We start from the raw sequence: 18,229 nt of genomic DNA, 5'->3' as shown, positions 1-18,229 counted from the left end.
CAACCAGGAACACAACCAGGAACACAACCAGGAACACAACCTGGAACACAACCAGGGACACAACCTGGAACACAACCAGGAACACAACCAGGAACACAACCAGGAACACAACCAGGAACACAACCTGGAACACAACCTGGGACACAACCAGGAACACAACCTGGAACACAACCTGGAACACAACCAGGAACACAACCAGGAACACAACCTGGAACACAACCTGGGACACAACCAGGAACACAACCTGGGACACAACCTGGGACACAACCTGGAACACAACCTGGGACACAACCTGGGACACAACCAGGAACACAACCAGACTGTGCACTTGGCAGACATGGGATAGAGAAGGTAAGGTGGGTGAGACCAGGGCTGCATCTCAATACTCTAAAGTAGTTTCCTCTCCTGTATTTACACACATCTGAATACTAAGAGTCATTTTAGAATGTCAGTTTTGACTAAACAGTGCCCTGGCTTGGTCATATGAAGGTTCAGGTATGTTTATTAACATACTACTCTAGAGAAAGGTTCAGGTTAGAGTTGGGGTCAGGGCAGTGCTGGACTTGGAGTAAAGAAGTGTTGGTAGTCATTTTGGGTGCTGTTACTGTTTATATTTAGGTGCAGGAGCTCCACAACACTTTGGAGCTAATATTCTATTGAGCAGTGGTTCCCAACCAGGGGTACATGGTCTATCCACAGGGGGTACTTGGCCTATCCACAGGAGGTACTTGGCCTATCCACAGGGGGTACTTGGCCTATCCACAGGGGGTACTTGGCCTATCCACAGGGGGTACTTGGCCTATCCACAGGGAGTAATTGGCCTATCCACAGGGGGGTACTTGGCCTATCCACAGGGGGGTACTTGGCCTCTCCACACGGGGTAGTTGGCCTATCCACAGGGGGTAATTGGTCTATCCACAGGGGGTAGTTGGCCTATCCACAGGGGGGTACTTGGCCTATCCACAGGGGGTACTTGGCCTATCCACAGGGGGTACTTGGCCTATCCACAGGGGGTACTTGGTCTATCCACAGGGGGTAATTGGTCTATCCACAGGAGGTACTTGGCCTATCCACAGGGGGTAATTGGCCTATCCACAGGGGGGTACTTGGCCTATCCACAGGGGGTAATTGGCCTATCCACAGGGGGGTACTTGGCCTCTCCACACGGGGTAGTTGGCCTATCCACAGGGGGTAATTGGTCTATCCACAGGGGGTAGTTGGCCTATCCACAGGGGGGTACTTGGCCTATCCACAGGGGGTACTTGGCCTATCCACAGGGGGTACTTGGCCTATCCACAGGGGGTAATTGGTCTATCCACAGGGGGTAATTGGTCTATCCACAGGAGGTACTTGGCCTATCCACAGGGGGTAATTGGCCTATCCACAGGGGGGTACTTGGCCTATCCACAGGGGGTAATTGGTCTATCCACAGGAGGTACTTGGCCTATCCACAGGGGGTAATTGGCCTATCCACAGGGGGGTACTTGGCCTATCCACAGGGGGTAATTGGCCTATCCACACGGGGTACTTGGCCTATCCACACGGGGTACTTGGCCTATCCACAGGGGGTACTTGGCCTATCCACAGGGGGTACTTGGCCTATCCACACGGGGTACTTGGCCTATCCACACGGGGTACTTGGTCTATCCACACGGGGTACTTGGCCTCTCCACACAGGGTACTTGGCCTATCCACAGGGGGTACTTGGCCTATCCACAGGGGGTACTTGGCCTATCCACAGGGGGTACTTGGCCTATCCACAGGGGGTACTTGGCCTATCCACAGGGGGTACTTGGCCTATCCACAGGGAGTACTTGGCCTATCCACAGGGGGTACTTGGCCTATCCACAGGGGGTACTTGGCCTATCCACAGGGGGTACTTGGCCTATCCACAGGGAGTACTTGGTCTATCCACAGGGGGTAATTGGTCTATCCACAGGGAGTACTTGGCCTATCCACAAGGGGTACTTGGCCTAGCCACTCGGGGTACTTGGTCTTTCCACAGGGGGTACTTGGCCTATCTACAGAGGGTATTTGAGGAGACCCATGAGGTAATAGGCCTACTGGTAAAATACACAAGGGGATACTTCAGGGGTACTCCGGTAACAGTAACCGAAAAAGGTTGGAAGCCACTGCTATAGAGCTGCAGGAGCTCCAGCAGTAGAACATTTGAGGTGCCGGTACTCAGCTCAGGTGAGCTCCTGTCCAAGTTCAGCACCGGGTTAGGGTGAGATGGGGTTAAAAAGCTCACCTGGAAGAGTCTCTCTAATAATGAGGTAATAACACGTTATTAGTCTCTATAATAACACAGTAATAACAAGTTAATACAGTCTCTAATAACAAGGTAATAACAAGTTAATACAGTCTCTCTAATAACAAGGTAATAACAAGATATTACCATCTCTAATAACACGGTAATAACAAGTTAGTCTCTCTAATAACAAGGCAATAACAAGTTATTAGTCTCTCTAATAACAAGGTAATAACAAGTTAGTCTCTCTAATAACAAGGTAATAACAAGTTATTAGTCTCTCTAATAACGAGGTAATAACAAGTTAGTCTCTCTAATAACAAGGCAATAACAAGTTATTAGTCTCTCTAATAACGAGGTAATAACAAGTTAGTCTCTCTAATAACAAGGCAATAACAAGTTAATAGTCTCTCTAATAACGAGGTAATAACAAGTTATTAGTCTCTCTAATAACAAGGTAATAACAAGTTAATAGAGTCTCTAATAACAAGGTAATAACAAGTTATTAGAGTCTCTCTAATAACAAGGTAATAACCATATTGAGCCAAAAATAGTTAGATTGACTAAGAGTTAGGGTCCGTTAGGATTAGGCTCAGGGTATGGAGCCAAACGGTCCATTTTACTCTGGCGCCCACCTGGAAGAGTCTCTCTGGATCTGAGAGGGAGTGGTCTCGCCCCACAGCGGCTGCAGCCACAGCTAGCTTCTTAATGGCCGTGTTCTTCTGTCGGATGAGGCTGCCCAGGCGCCGGCAGTTATCAGACACCCAGCTCCAAGCGTGCTTGGCCACAGCACTCCTGCCCCGATGCAACTTGATGGCATGCTGAGCTACCTGCTCCCGCTGCAGCGCCCCTACAAGGCCAAGGCACAGCACTGCACACACAACCCGCATCCAACCTACTACTGCCCCTTCAGAGAAAGAGAGAGAGGGAAGGGGAGAGGGGGGGAGAAAGTGAGAGAGGGAGAGGGGAGAGAGAGAGAAGAAAGACTAAAAGCAGGAATGGAGAGAACAAAGACTATGGACTGAGAGAGGCTGGTGGCAGACAGGAGAAGAGAAAGGCTATGATAACAAACCCAAAACACACAGGCTGTATGAATGTTTCCCAGCCAGCGGAATCAGCAGAGGTTAGTTCCATAGAGAGGATGGGGCGGGGCTCATACCTGCTCAAACAACTGCTCAGGAACAACTACCTGATGAGGCACACCTGTATCCAGTGACCTATATCCTTCTAGAACACATCTCACCTGACTTACCTGCCTCACCACACACAACTGACAGCCCGAGCTAGCTCCGGGAAGAAGCAGGTCACACCACACTGAGTTAACAATAAAATGGAGGCCAAAGACTGCAGAAATGGTTTACCTGTGGCTTTGAAAAAAAAACGTTTATAATTTATACTAGCAGCAAAGTACCTTTGTGTACATGGGTCAGGGTTAGTTATGTTAATATTCCAGACCCCTCCTATGTCCCTCCTCATGTGCAGTTCAGGGTTGAATCAGCTACTCCTACTGACCTGTGTTGATCAATGAGACCACTGTTCATGAAGGTGTAGACACACACAGGCTTATAGAATACAATTATTTCCAAGATCACTAAATGATGAAAACCATCTGTAACAACACAAAAATAGCTAACAAGTATTTTGCATTAGCTGTGCAGTATCATTACATATTCATATGATGTACAGAGACCATTCATTCACTGGAGGAAAAAAAGGTTGGAATTACAGCTGACAGTGTTCTGGTCATGGTTTTAAATGTTGAATTACATATTCAGCAGGTATGCTATATATTTTATGCTTAAATTCGTGGTAAATAAAATAGGTAAAATGTTAGCGAGCTACCTACTAGCTAGTGTGCTACGTCGTCCTCTCTCAGTCCTAAACTCCACAGTAGAAGAGGGAAAACAATCGTGCTCTTGTAATTCCACCCCTCCCCAATCGCCACATAGCTCTAGCCAACGATGAGCCTTAGAGCAGGCATTCAACTACACACAGGGCGACAAACTTCATGCATTTCAAGACCCCTACGATTGACCGCAACAAACGGCCTAGCTACGTCTGTCAGGTATGCATTTGAGTCAAATGTATTGTTCAATATTGCGCTATTGCTCTTTATAAATGACATTTGCGTGCCCGATGTTTTAGCGAGGTTAGATATGGATTCTGAAAGCTGTCAAACCTGCTCGCGCCTACTAGGTTAGCTTGATGGCTAATGCTAACTAACTAACGTTAGGTTAGTACGGCTCCGAACTTTTCAAACTTCTTGAACATTGACAGTAAGCTCCACAAAATGAGAATTTGAAGTCGAATTTCTCCTAACATGTCAACAACATTTTAATCAAGTTGTTTGTGGTGAATTAAGTTTGCGATACCGTAATAAAATGTTACATTGTAGTTATTTTTCACTTCACTTCCGAAACAAATCACAAGGATTGGTTGGATATCTGCGCGGATATCTGGGATATGTAGTTTTATCAAGTGGCGTTTTTCACAAGTAACTGCCCTTCTTGGAAAAATCTAAACAGTTGCAAAGTTGTTTGACAGCTTTATATAGCTACTGTACTAGCTCTAAAGACCATGAACATAAACTCATCACATCTAGTCAATAGCATTGTGCAAGTACATTTTTACCTGCGATGAATCACATTATTTTACATAATTAACATTTTATGCAACTGTTTATTATGCATACAATGTCATCACTATCCACGTACAGTGTTATTAGGTTCAGAAGTGCACAGAACAAGGCCACAACTTGACCACGATCACTGATTATCCCAAGAACTACAAGTCCCAGTTTAGACCCTCAAACTTTCCCTTGCGGTAGCGCTGACCTCCCGCGCAGGCGTACAAGGGGCATTGGGATATCAAGTTGGCCAAACAGAGGGTGATAAAATGGTAGGTAAGATCAAAAGGATTAACATAAACTAGTGAACAAACCCGTGGTACGAAGTGTATAGCTGGAAATGTTTTGGGAGGCACGCTATGAAGGCTCTCTATAACGGGGAAACGGGGTGTCCTCTGGCAGTGTCGCATTGCCAGTGTGTCGTTCACTGTTGCAATTTATGAGGGAAATGGAAGGTCAGTTGTTATTGTGAGCGTTGACACCCGCACTTGCAACACTTACCTTTTCCTCTGGTTGGTATGTCGCCTTTGCGTTGGAACAGAGAGGGGCTGTCCGTACGCGCTGGCTTGGGAACTGGGTCGCGGGAGAGGGCGCCGCCAATGCCCGCTACCATCGGGCGGGTCCAGAGCGAGAGGATAGGGTCAGCTCTGCAAGACGGGCGGGCAGTTGTCTTATCACGATTATAGCCATCTCGCACTGCACCGACATAGACACTGTTCTTGATTCGAAGGGACTCCGTGGTTGTGTACCAACCCGCCGTTGTTTCCAGGAGCAAAACGTTTGTTGTTTTTTCACTCTGTGCCTTGCTCACCGTGATGAGTGATGTAATGCCTGCTGCCAGTGTGTGTTATTGATCCCGTTCCGTTATCGGTCCCGACGACCGTTTAGATCATTGCGGAATGTTAACTTCACGATCTGGTCATCCCGACACCGATGTATTTCCCGTTTCTAACGGATTGTCCCTCAGGCACCCATACAGGCCATATGATTCTATATAGATGTAGAATATGTTGGGGAGTGTATGTTGTGAAGAAAGTCAAGTTTCCAGTCAAAGGGATGGGTTGAACAGAACACCAGCGCTGTCATTGACTGGCAGGACTCAGACAACCGTCTCTGTCTAAAGATGCTGTTCTGCAGAGAGAAAGAAACATCTGAGAGAAATCGACCTGTTCTCCAACAGATAGACTGTAGGTAGTGGAGAATGTATCTGCCATGTTTCTGCTGCACCTCACCCTGATGGCCTCAGCAGCTGACCTGAAGAGCAGTCTGTCAGGGGTCAAAGGTCGATGGATAACCTGCCTCTCTTTGTATATATATATATATATATATGTGTATACATATGTATGTATATGTATGTGTGTGTATACATATATATATATATGTACAGTGGGGAGAACAAGTATTTGATACACTGACAATTTTGCAGGTTTTCCTACTTACAAAGCATGTAGAGGTCTGTAATTTTTTATCATAGGTACACTTCAACTGTGAGAGACGGAATCTAAAACAAAAATCCAGAAAATCACATTGTATGATTTTTAAGTAATTAATTTGCATTTTATTGCATGACATAAGTATTTGATCACCTACCAACCAGTAAGAATTCCGGCTCTCACAGACCTGTTAGTTTTTCTTTAAGAAGCCCTCCTGTTCTCCACTCATTACCTGTATTAACTGCACCTGTTTGAACTCGTTACCTGTATAAAAGACACCTGTCCACACACTCAATCAAACAGACTCCAACCTCTCCACAATGGCCAAGACCAGAGAGCTGTGTAAGGACATCAGGGATAAATTGTAGACCTGTACAAGGCTGGGATGGGCTACAGGACAATAGCCAAGCAGCTTGGTGAGAAGGCAACAACTGTTGGCACAATTATTAGAAAATGGAAGAAGTTCAAGATGACGGTCAATCACCCTCGGTCTGGGGCTCCATGCAAGATCTCACCTCGTGGGGCATCAATGATCATGAGGAATGTGAGGGATCAGCCCAGAACTACACGGCAGGACCTGGTCAATGACCTGAAGAGAGCTGGGACCACAGTCTCAAAGAAAACCATTAGTAACACACTACGCCGTCATGGATTAAAATCCTGCAGCGCACGCAAGGTCCCCCTGCTCAAGCCAGCGCATGTCCAGGCCCGTCTGAAGTTTGCCAATGACCATCTGGATGATCCAGAGGAGGAATGGGAGAAGGTCATGTGGTCTGATGAGACAAAAATAGAGCTTTTTGCTCTAAACTCCACTCGCCGTGTTTGGAGGAATAGAAGGATGAGTACAACCACAAGAACACCATCCCAACCGTGAAGCATGGAGGTGGAAACATCATTCTTTGGGGATGCTTTTCTGCAAAGGGGACAGGACGACTGCACCGTATTGAGGGGAGGATGGATGGGGCCATGTATCGCGAGATCTTGACCAACAACCTCCTTCCCTCAGTAAGAGCATTGAAGATGGGTCGTGGCTGGGTCTTCCAGCATGACAACGACCCGAAACACACAGCCAGGGCAACTAAGGAGTGGCTCCGTAAGAAGCATCTCAAGGTCCTGGAGTGGCCTAGCCAGTCTCCAGACCTGAACCCAATAGAAAATCTTTGGAGGGAGCCGAAAGTCCGTATTGCCCAGCGACAGCCCCGAAACCTGAAGGATCTGGAGAAGGTCTGTATGGAGGAGTGGGCCAAAATCCCTGCTGCAGTGTGTGCAAACCTGGTCAAGAACTACAGGAAACGTATGATCTCTGTAATTGCAAACTAAGGTTTCTGTACCAAATATTCAGTTCTGCTTTTCTGATGTATCAAATACTTATGTCATGCAATAAAATGCAAATTAATTACTTAAAAATCATACAATGTGATTTTCTGGATTTTTGTTTTAGATTCCTTCTCTCACAGTTGAAGTGTACCTATGATAAAAATTACAGACCTCTACATGCTTTGTAAGTAGGAAAACCTGCAAAATTGTCAGTGTATCAAATACTTGTTCTCCCCACTGTATGTGTGTGTGTGTATATATGTGTGTATATACCTGTCAATATCTCAACTGTGTGTGTCTCCTCTCCTGCAGCATAAGCTGAAGTCGTCTCAAAAGGACAAGGTTCGTCAGTTCATGACCTTTACTCAGTCTGGGGAGAGGACAGCTGTGTACTGCCTGACCCAGAATGACTGGAAACTAGAGGTGGCCACAGACAACTACTTCCAGAACCCCGACCTCTACTATAAAGAATCCATGAAAACCTCTGTGGACCGCAAGAAGCTAGAACAGCTCTACAACCGATACAAAGGTAAGAGGGGAGGGCATGGAAGAGTAGTGTGTGTACTGGGGAGAGAGGATGGAAGAGGGGGTGTAGTGTGTGTACTGGGGAGAGAGGATGGAAGAGGGGGTGTAGTGTGTGTACTGGGGAGAGAGGATGGAAGAGGGGGTGTAGTGTGTGTACTGGGGAGAGAGGATGGAAGAGGGGGTGTAGTGTGTGTACTGGGGAGAGAGGATGGAACAGGGGGTGTAGTGTGTGTACTGGGGAGAGAGGATGGAAGAGGGGGTGTAGTGTGTGTACTGGGGAGAGAGGATGGAACAGGGGGTGTAGTGTGTGTACTGGGGAGAGAGGATGGAACAGGGGGTGTAGTGTGTGTACTGGGGAGAGGATGGAAGAGGGGGTGTAGTGTGTGTACTGTGGAGAGGGGATGGAAGAGGGGGTTTAGTGTGTGTACTGGGGAGAGGAGAGGGGATATAAGAGGGGGTGCAGTGTGTGTACTGGGGAGAGAGGATGGGATGGAAGAGGGGGTGTAGTGTGTGTACTGGGGAGAGAGGATGGGATGGAAGAGGGGGTGTAGTGTGTGTACTGGGGAGAGGAGAGGGGATGGAAGAGGGGGTGTAGTGTGTGTACTGGGGAGAGGAGAGGGGATGGAAGAGGGGGTGTAGTGTGTGTACTGGGGAGGGGAGAGAGGATGGAAGAGGGGGTGTAGTGTGTGTACTGGGGAAGGGAGAGAGGATGGTAGAGGGGGTGTAGTGTGTGTACTGGGGAGAGGAGAGGGGATGGAAGAGGGGGTGTAGTGTGTGTACTGGGGAGAGGAGAGGGGATGGAAGAGGGGGTGTAGTGTGTGTACTGGGGAGGGGAGAGGGGATGGTAGAGGGGGTGTAGTGTGTGTACTGGGGAGAGGGGATGGAAGAGGGGGTGTAGTGTGTGTACTGGGGAGGGGAGAGGGGATGGAAGAGGGGGTGTAGTGTGTGTACTGGGGAGAGGAGAGGGGATGGAAGAGGGGGTGTAGTGTGTGTACTGGGGAGAGGAGAGGGGATGGTAGAGGGGGTGTAGTGTGTGTGTGTACTGGAGAGGTGTGTGTACTGGGAAGAGGTGGAGAGTGTTAGGATTAGGTGGGTACTGTGCTCTGTGGGTGTATATGAAGAACAAAGGAAACATTTAATGACGTGTGTGTGTGTAATGTACCAGCTCTGTGTTGTAGTCCTGTTTCAGTGTTGTGTTGTTCCTCTCCAGACCCCCAGGATGACAATAAGATCGGTATCGATGGGATCCAGCAGTTCTGTGATGACCTCACCCTGGACCCGGCCAGTAGGAGTGTTCTGGTGGTGGCCTGGAAGTTCCGTGCCGCCACACAGTGTGAGTTCAGCAGGAAGGAGTTCCTCGACGGCATGGCCGAGCTGGGGTGAGCTAGCTTTCTGTGATGTCATCTTTCTGCGCCACGCAGTTGTGTTCAGTAGGAAACATTTTGAAAAATGTTTTGAAATGTAAAATGTAAACAAATGTTGTTATTGGACAACTAAACATTTTGAAACGGAGGTCAAGCAGGTATTAGCTGGACTCCAATAAGAAGGTGTGTGTGTGTGTGTGTGTGTGTGTGTGTGCGCGCTCCCTAGCTGTGACAGTCCAGAGAAGCTGAAGTCTCTGCTCCCCAGACTAGAACAGGAAGTCAAAGACACGGCCAAGTTTAAAGACTTCTATCAGTTCACCTTCAACTTCGCCAAGAACCCTGGACAGAAGGGACTAGGTAAGTATTTCACATTTCTTTCTGGATAAATGCTCTGAAAGTGGGAACAGAGGTTTTGGTAAATATTGTGTCCAGACAGAGAGGTTTAGTCAAACCCTGGTTGGTCCAGCACTGTGTTTGAGGAGACGGTCTTTCACCCTGGTGTAGTTTTCCTAACCCTGGTGTTGAATTCCTCCTGGGGAACATTGGTAGACAGCTATGGTGGTTTGGCATCAGCGGTGTAGTTCTGTCTCAGTCGGTACCAGCCAGGCAGCAAACAGGAAGAATGGCTTTTAGATGGAAAACAATGAATTGTCCTTTCAGGTAAGTAAAGAGCTCCCCCTTCACAACACTGCCTCTAGTTTGGCTACTGCTGTTCTATGAGCCATGCTGAGGAGAGGGCCTGGAGTCTGATCGTTACTGTGTAATAACAGGTTTACGGATAGATCACCTATCATGCTAAACAGAGACCAGGGTGCGTCCTAAATAGACCTCTATTCCCTGTATAGTCACTACTTCTGACCAGAGCCCTATGGGCCCACTAGTGCACTATTTAGGGAACTGGGTGCCATTTGAGACGCTACCCAGGGGATCCCCTGGATGGGACAACTTTGTTCTGGTTGTTGTTTCTGCTGGTCTGTGTTGTTATGACGACCGGAGTGGGTGACCCAGCTAAGTTCCTGGAACAACAGTAGGGCCCATTGTCAAAACTCATCTGACTGTAATGATTTTCTCTCTCTCTGTAACTCTGTCGGACACTGTAATGTCACCAGGGCTGTGATGATACCAGTATCGCAGTACATTTTCCATGGCAAAAATGAAAACAGGAAGCAGACTCTTTGGTCCTTTAAAACCCGCTGTGTGTCAGATATAGTGTTATATAGCTGGGTAATAAAAACATGTGACTGGATGACAACATAATGATGTTTGATTCCAACATCAGGGCTGTTTTCCTAAACAAGTTAAATCCGCTTCGTGTTTTGTTTTCTTGTGACGATACTAACGACTATGGTGATGCTGGTATTGTCCCGGCCCGAAATGCCACCCCCTCAATCTCTTTCTCTGTCGCTCTCACTCGTTCACACACTAACTCCAAGGTCAGCAGTTATGTTATCAAACTATTCCGACTCCATAGAAACAACAGAAAAACAACATCCTCCCGAGTGGCGCAGCTTTCCAAGGCACTGCATCGCATTGTTGAGGCGTCACTACAGACCCGGGTTCGATCCCAGGCTGTGCTGGGCCTATTGTGCGCTGCCTCATGAGTCTCCCGGTCGCGGCCGGCTGCGACACAGCCTGGGATCGAATCCGGGTCTGTAGTGACGCCTCAACACTGTGATGCAGTGCCTTGGAAAGCTGTGCCACTCAGGAGACCCTGGTGATGAGCTTTAACCTCCCTGTCTCCCCCTCTACTCTCTGTATCAGACCTGGAGATGGCTGTAGTCTACTGATGGTGTTACTAACCCCTCTACTCTCTGTATCAGACCTGGAGATGACTGTAGTCTACTGATGGTGTTACTAACCCCTCTACTCTCTGTATCAGACCTGGAGATGACTGTAGTCTACTGATGGTGTTACTAACCCCTCTACTCTCTGTATCAGACCTGGAGATGACTGTAGTCTACTGATGGTGTTACTAACCCCTCTACTCTCTGTATCAGACCTGGAGATGGCTGTAGTCTACTGATGGTGTTACTAACCCCTCTACTCTCTGTATCAGACCTGGAGATGACTGTAGTCTACTGATGGTGTTACTAACCCCTCTACTCTCTGTATCAGACCTGGAGATGGCTGTAGTCTACTGATGGTGTTACTAACCCCTCTACTCTCTGTATCAGACCTGGAGATGACTGTAGTCTACTGATGGTGTTACTAACCCCTCTACTCTCTGTATCAGACCTGGAGATGGCTGTAGTCTACTGATGGTGTTACTAACCCCTCTACTCTCTGTATCAGACCTGGAGATGACTGTAGTCTACTGATGGTGTTACTAACCCCTCTACTCTCTGTATCAGACCTGGAGATGACTGTAGTCTACTGATGGTGTTACTAACCCCTCTACTCTCTGTATCAGACCTGGAGATGGCTGTAGTCTACTGATGGTGTTACTAACCCCTCTACTCTCTGTATCAGACCTGGAGATGACTGTAGTCTACTGATGGTGTTACTAACCCCTCTACTCTCTGTATCAGACCTGGAGATGGCTGTAGTCTACTGATGGTGTTACTAACCCCTCTACTCTCTGTATCAGACCTGGAGATGGCTGTAGTCTACTGATGGTGTTACTAACCCCTCTACTCTCTGTGTCAGACCTGGAGATGACTGTAGTCTACTGATGGTGTTACTAACCCCTCTACTCTCTGTATCAGACCTGGAGATGACTGTAGTCTACTGATGGTGTTACTAACCCCTCTACTCTCTGTATCAGACCTGGAGATGGCTGTAGTCTACTGATGGTGTTACTAACCCCTCTACTCTCTGTATCAGACCTGGAGATGGATGTAGCCTACTGATGGTGTTACTAACCCCTCTACTCTCTGTATCAGACCTGGAGATGACTGTAGTCTACTGATGGTGTTACTAACCCCTCTACTCTCTGTATCAGACCTGGAGATGACTGTAGTCTACTGATGGTGTTACTAACCCCTCTACTCTCTGTATCAGACCTGGAGATGACTGTAGTCTACTGATGGTGTTACTAACCCCTCTACTCTCTGTATCAGACCTGGAGATGACTGTAGTCTACTGATGGTGTTACTAACCCCTCTACTCTCTGTATCAGACCTGGAGATGACTGTAGTCTACTGATGGTGTTACTAACCCCTCTACTCTCTGTATCAGACCTGGAGATGACTGTAGTCTACTGATGGTGTTACTAACCCCTCTACTCTCTGTATCAGACCTGGAGATGACTGTAGTCTACTGATGGTGTTACTAACCCCTCTACTCTCTGTATCAGACCTGGAGATGGCTGTAGTCTACTGATGGTGTTACTAACCCCTCTACTCTCTGTATCAGACCTGGAGATGACTGTAGCCTACTGATGGTGTTACTAACCCCTCTACTCTCTGTATCAGACCTGGAGATGGCTGTAGCCTACTGGAACCTGGTTCTAACAGGTCGATTCAAGTTCCTGGACCTCTGGAACAGGTTTCTATTGGTGAGTGGAGTGGATGCCAGTCTGTATTTAATGGCTATTCCCTAAATAATATACTACTCTGGACAGAGTCTAGGTGTTTCCTCCATGTATCGATAGTCTCTTGTGATGTCATCTATCTGTGTGATTAATGCAGGAGCATCATAATCTCTGATGTCATCTATCTGTGTGATTAATGCAGGAGCATCATAATCTCTGATGTCATCTATCTGTGTGATTAATGCAGGAGCATCATAATCTCTGATGTCATCTATCTGTGTGATTAATGCAGGAGCATCATAATCTCTGATGTCATCTATCTGTGTGATTAATGCAGGAGCATCATAATCTCTGATGTCATCTATCTGTGTGATTAATGCAGGAGCATCATAATCTCTGATGTCATCTATCTGTGTGATTAATGCAGGAGCATCATAATCTCTGATGTCATCTATCTGTGTGATTAATGCAGGAGCATCATAATCTCTGATGTCATCTATCTGTGTGATTAATGCAGGAGCATCATAATCTCTGATGTCATCTATCTGTGTGATTAATGCAGGAGCATCATAATCTCTGATGTCATCTATCTGTGTGATTAATGCAGGAGCATCATAATCTCTGATGTCATCTATCTGTGTGATTAATGCAGGAGCATCATAATCTCTGATGTCATCTATCTGTGTGATTAATGCAGGAGCATCATAATCTCTGATGTCATCTATCTGTGTGATTAATGCAGGAGCATCATAATCTCTGATGTCATCTATCTGTGTGATTAATGCAGGAGCATCATAATCTCTGATGTCATCTATCTGTGTGATTAATGCAGGAGCATCATAATCTCTGATGTCATCTATCTGTGTGATTAATGCAGGAGCATCATAATCTCTGATGTCATCTATCTGTGTGATTAATGCAGGAGCATTATAATCTCTGATGTCATCTATCTGTGTGATTAATGCAGGAGCATCATAAGCGGTCGATCCCCAAAGACACGTGGAACCTGCTACTGGACTTTGGCAACATGATCGCAGACGACATGTCTAACTACGACGAGGAAGGTGAGATATAACCACCTATTAAGGATGGGTCCCAAATGGCACCTTTTCCTGTGCTCTACTTTTGACCAGGGCCCATAGTGCACTAGATACGGATTATGGTGCCATTTGAAACGCTGCCAAATATTTCTGTAGGACCAATAAAACATACACTAGCCTACCCTGACCTCAGATCCAGGATTCCTCTACCCCCATATCCATAACCACTAGACGTATGACTAAGATCTGACCTGGAGTCAGCAGTTAGGGATTGGGACTTGACTTCTACCTACTACCATATAGCGCAATCACTATTAAAACATTTCTGCCGATCACTAACCATGCAGCTAATCATGTGACCCTTTTCTGCCCACTCAGGTGCTTGGCCTGTCCTCATAGACGACTTTGTGGAATTTGCCCGGCCAATCGTGACAGGGGGCAAGCGTAAAACCATATAGGTCATACCCAGTTCCCAGCAGGGGCTGAGGATTTTATACACACCAGCCAAAAAGAGACTTCTACAAGACTGTCCAAGTTTGTGAGACTGAGCTGCCAATCAGGGGCCGGGGAGCGACATGACAGCCAATCGGAGAGAAGGAAAACAACAACAGGAAGAGGAAGTTATCTTTTTCTTTGTTTTGGGACTGAGTCACTCCGGGAGGCGGGCTGTCAGCAGGGGGTGGGATCGTCGCGGATCTATGAGCTCTGCTCCCATTGGCTGGCTGGATCAGACTGATCGGCCAACGACTACAGTACCCATACACCAGCCACCATCAGATCAGTGGGGGTGTCTATAGATTCTAGAACTGGTGCTCTGGTCCCACCCCCCGGCCCCGCCCCCTCCTTACTAAAGAAGGACCAGGGAGAGCAAACAGAACGGCAGAGAGGGATGGTTTGCTCTCTGCAGGAGACAGACAGAAGGGTGTGATATTTGATCCATTGGAGGCTGTTGAGGGGAGGACGGTTCATAATAATGGCTGGAACGGAGCGAATGGAACGGCATCAAACACCTGGAAACCATGGAAACCACGTGTTTGATGTATTTGATACCGTTCCACTGATTCAGATCCAGTCATTACCATGAACCTGTCCTCCCCAATTCGGGTGTCACCAACCTCCTGTGGTCTGATCCCACAGTAGTAAGACGTGTCCTCTCTGCCGGCCCATGGTGAATGAACTAGGAGCTTGGAGGTTCTGCATGTGTTTCTGGTTGAGCGTTAAGCGGCTGGACGGAACGACAACAACTTTTTTATTATTATCAATGAGTTTGTTCTCATCGAATCAGAGGTGAGGGGTGTGGTCGTCATCCAATGTTCTCATCCAATCCAACGTCAGTGTAATGTTCTGCTTCCATTTCAATCTAACGTGTAAAAGTTGGGTCAGTTTTGTTGTTAATATGTGAGGTTCAGAGTCTATATAAACAAAGCGTCTGAGAGTGGGAGTGCTGATCTGGGATCAGTTTAGCCTTTTAGATCATAATGAATACCAGAGAGAGGACCAGATCCTAGTGCTGATCTGGGATCAGGTTAGCCTTTTAGATCATAATGAGTGAGATCACATGAACAGAGAGGACCTGATCCTAGATCAGCACTACTACTCTGAGACGCTTTAGGAATACAGGCCCAGTTCAGATCCACTGGTATTCAGATAGAACCGGACCGACCGACAGAGCAGCATGCTTTAAAGCTCAACACCAGCAGAAATACTATGGCTACAGTTGGAACAGACTGTAACCATAGGATTCATGTATAGATATACCATTTTAGAATAATGAATATGATACAATATAAAGAGGACACGATGACATTTATAATCATGAGAGAGGGGAAGACGTATTTGAAATGCGTACGAGGTCCTCAGATTTCTAGGCCGCGTCCCAAACTGTACCCTATTCCCTATATAGTACTGTTCAAAAGTAGTGCACTATATAGGGAACAGGTTTGCCCATTTGGGATGCGCCATGTCTCCAAGCGTTCTGTTTGTTTGGGTGTAACTGTTGACATCACCAGAGACCTTGACTGTTGGTCTGTCATTTATTTTATTTTCACAAGCAACGCACAGGAAGTTGAATCTATGAATCATATTCAGTCTACAACACTGTATATAGTTCATAGTTGAATCTGTGAATCGTATTCAGTCTACAACACTGTGTATAGTTCATAGTTGAATCTATGAATCATATTCAGTCTACAACACTGTATATAGTTCATAGTTGAATCTATGAATCATATTCAGTCAACAACACTGTATATAGTTCATAGTTGAATCTGTGAATTGTATTCAGTCTACAACACTGTGTATAGTTCATAGTTGAATCTATGAATCATATTCAGTCAACAACACTGTATATAGTTCATAGTTGAATCTATGAATCGTATTCAGTCTACAACACTGTATATAGTTCATAGTTGAATCTGTGAATTGTATTCAGTCTACAACACTGTATATAGTTCATAGTTGAATCTATGGATCATATTCAGTCTACAACACTGTATATAGTTCATAGTTGAATCTATGAATCATATTCAGTCTACAACACTGTATATAGTTCATAGTTGAATCTATGAATCATATTCAGTCAACAACACTGTATATAGTTCATAGTTGAATCGTATTCAGTCTACAACACTGTATATAGTTCATAGTTGAATCGTATTCAGTCTACAACACTGTATATAGTTCATAGTTGAATCGTATTCAGTCTACAACACTGTATATAGTTGAATCTATGAATCGTATTCAGTCTACAGCAGCAGTTTAAATCTAATGTTATTGGTCACATACAGGTGTTTAGCAGATGTTATTGCAGGTGCAGTGAAATGCTTGTCAACACACCCCAGTTCTTTGTTTTTAAACTGTTTCAGTTGTTAGTGTTGTTTTGGTTGGTCGTCATGGGTTACTGCTAGCCAGCCCAGTGAAGTGAATGTTATAGTACTTCATCAGACCAGACTGAGACACGTCTACTAGCTACTACACACACACACACACACACACACACACACACGGAACATCTCAGTAACAGACATGTATCCTCTAACGCAGCAGGTAATAGAAGTTCTCCTTCATTCTCTGGAAATGTTCCTGAGATTTTGGGCTGCACCTCGTCTGTCTCCCAAATGGCACCTTAACGTTGTGCACTATGGAGGGAATAGGGTGCTATTTGGGAGGTGTGTCTAAGTTACACTTGTTATGTCACATGTTCTTAGACAATTGCACTCCCATCTGGGGGAGGTAATAAAAACCCTCTGTTCAGTGTTGACGTGTAACGACAGGAGAAGACTGAGACTATGGAAGAGAAGAGAGAGACGTCCTTGTTTCGCCTCTGAACTTCCTACACAACCAACGTGGTACACTACGGTACGCACTGAGTGTCCAATGTGTTGACTCTGTGCGTTAGTCATATTCAGCTCATCACGTCAGTATTATTTAAATTAAACATTGCCATCTTTCTGTATGGAGACATTATACATGACTTTGTTTTGGCAAAGGTCCCATCAATAAAGCATGTTGTTTTTAACGAAAATGGAACGAGAGACTTTGTATCCATCTGTTTTGTTGAAGGTTTCATAAAGATTAGTGCATCACAGAGAATGTGCCCCAAACACAGAGATGTTAAGAGATCACAACAATGTCCCATTACAGCATCTGTGAGCCCACGGGCAGCGCCGTTGAGAATGTGAAGGGGGGGGTTGTGAGGGAGGGGTTGAGGCAGGGGGGGAGGGTTGTGAGGGAGGGGTTGAGGCAGGGGGGGGGGGTTGTGAGGGAGTGGTTGAGGCAGAGGAGGGCTGGTTTGTTGTTGTTGGTGAGAATGAGAGAGGGTTTAGGGGTGATGAGGGGTAACAATGGAGGGGGGCTGATTAACACTCCAGTCTTATCCTGCCCCAGTGGGGAGGGAAGGAAGGGGTCTCAACACTAGACCTACTGGTTCTTATCCTGCCCCAGTGGGGAGGGAAGGAAGGGGTCTCAACACTAGACCTACTGGTTCTTATCCTGCCCCAGTGGGGAGGGAAGGAAGGGGTCTCAACACTAGACCTACTGGTTCTTATCCTGCCCCAGTGGGGAGGGAAGGAAGGGGTCTCAACACTAGACCTACTGGTTCTTATCCTGCCCCAGTGGGGAGGGAAGGAAGGGGTCTCAACACTAGACCTACTGGTTCTTATCCTGCCCCAGTGGGGAGGGAAGGAAGGGGTCTCAACACTAG

The 18,229-nt window shown here is 46.5% G+C and overlaps 2 protein-coding genes across 8 annotated transcripts in view; one reads left to right on the top strand and one right to left on the bottom strand.

Annotated features, from left to right (window-relative positions):
* Window positions 1-4,235, bottom strand: part of tmco3 (transmembrane and coiled-coil domains 3) — a 30,812-nt gene extending 26,577 nt beyond the window's left edge. For all 3 annotated transcript variants that reach the window (XR_011666653.1, XM_071330894.1, XM_071330895.1), the window contains exons 1-3: window positions 4,098-4,235; window positions 3,663-3,763; window positions 2,887-3,158 (exon numbers count right to left, since the gene is read on the bottom strand). Coding sequence is in view for 2 of the 3 variants with exons in the window: in XM_071330894.1 (XP_071186995.1) it covers window positions 2,887-3,141 (255 nt within the window). In the remaining variant the exon portion in view is untranslated. The remainder of the gene's footprint in view (window positions 1-2,886; window positions 3,159-3,662; window positions 3,764-4,097) is intronic.
* Window positions 4,184-17,561, top strand: LOC139532816 (DCN1-like protein 2). Of its 5 annotated transcripts, none has more exons than XM_071330905.1 (7): window positions 4,184-4,316; window positions 7,940-8,156; window positions 9,363-9,531; window positions 9,743-9,873; window positions 12,930-13,012; window positions 13,956-14,052; window positions 14,407-17,561. In XM_071330905.1, the coding sequence occupies exons 1-7, from the start codon at window positions 4,260-4,262 to the stop codon at window positions 14,484-14,486; spliced, it is 834 nt and encodes a 277-aa protein (XP_071187006.1). In that variant the 5' UTR covers window positions 4,184-4,259; the 3' UTR covers window positions 14,487-17,561. The 5 variants fall into 5 exon arrangements, with proteins under 5 accessions (XP_071187006.1, XP_071187007.1, XP_071187008.1 ...); XM_071330906.1 differs by lacking the exon at window positions 4,184-4,316 and adding an exon at window positions 5,055-5,149; XM_071330907.1 differs by lacking the exon at window positions 4,184-4,316 and adding an exon at window positions 5,132-5,153.
* The last annotated feature ends 668 nt before the right edge of the window (window positions 17,562-18,229 follow it).

Source organism: Salvelinus alpinus, chromosome 10, assembly GCF_045679555.1.
Source record: "Salvelinus alpinus chromosome 10, SLU_Salpinus.1, whole genome shotgun sequence".
Classification (NCBI taxonomy): domain Eukaryota; kingdom Metazoa; phylum Chordata; class Actinopteri; order Salmoniformes; family Salmonidae; genus Salvelinus; species Salvelinus alpinus.
The sequence above is the reverse complement of the archived record's forward strand: the minus strand, read 5'-3'. Positions and strand labels throughout refer to the sequence as shown.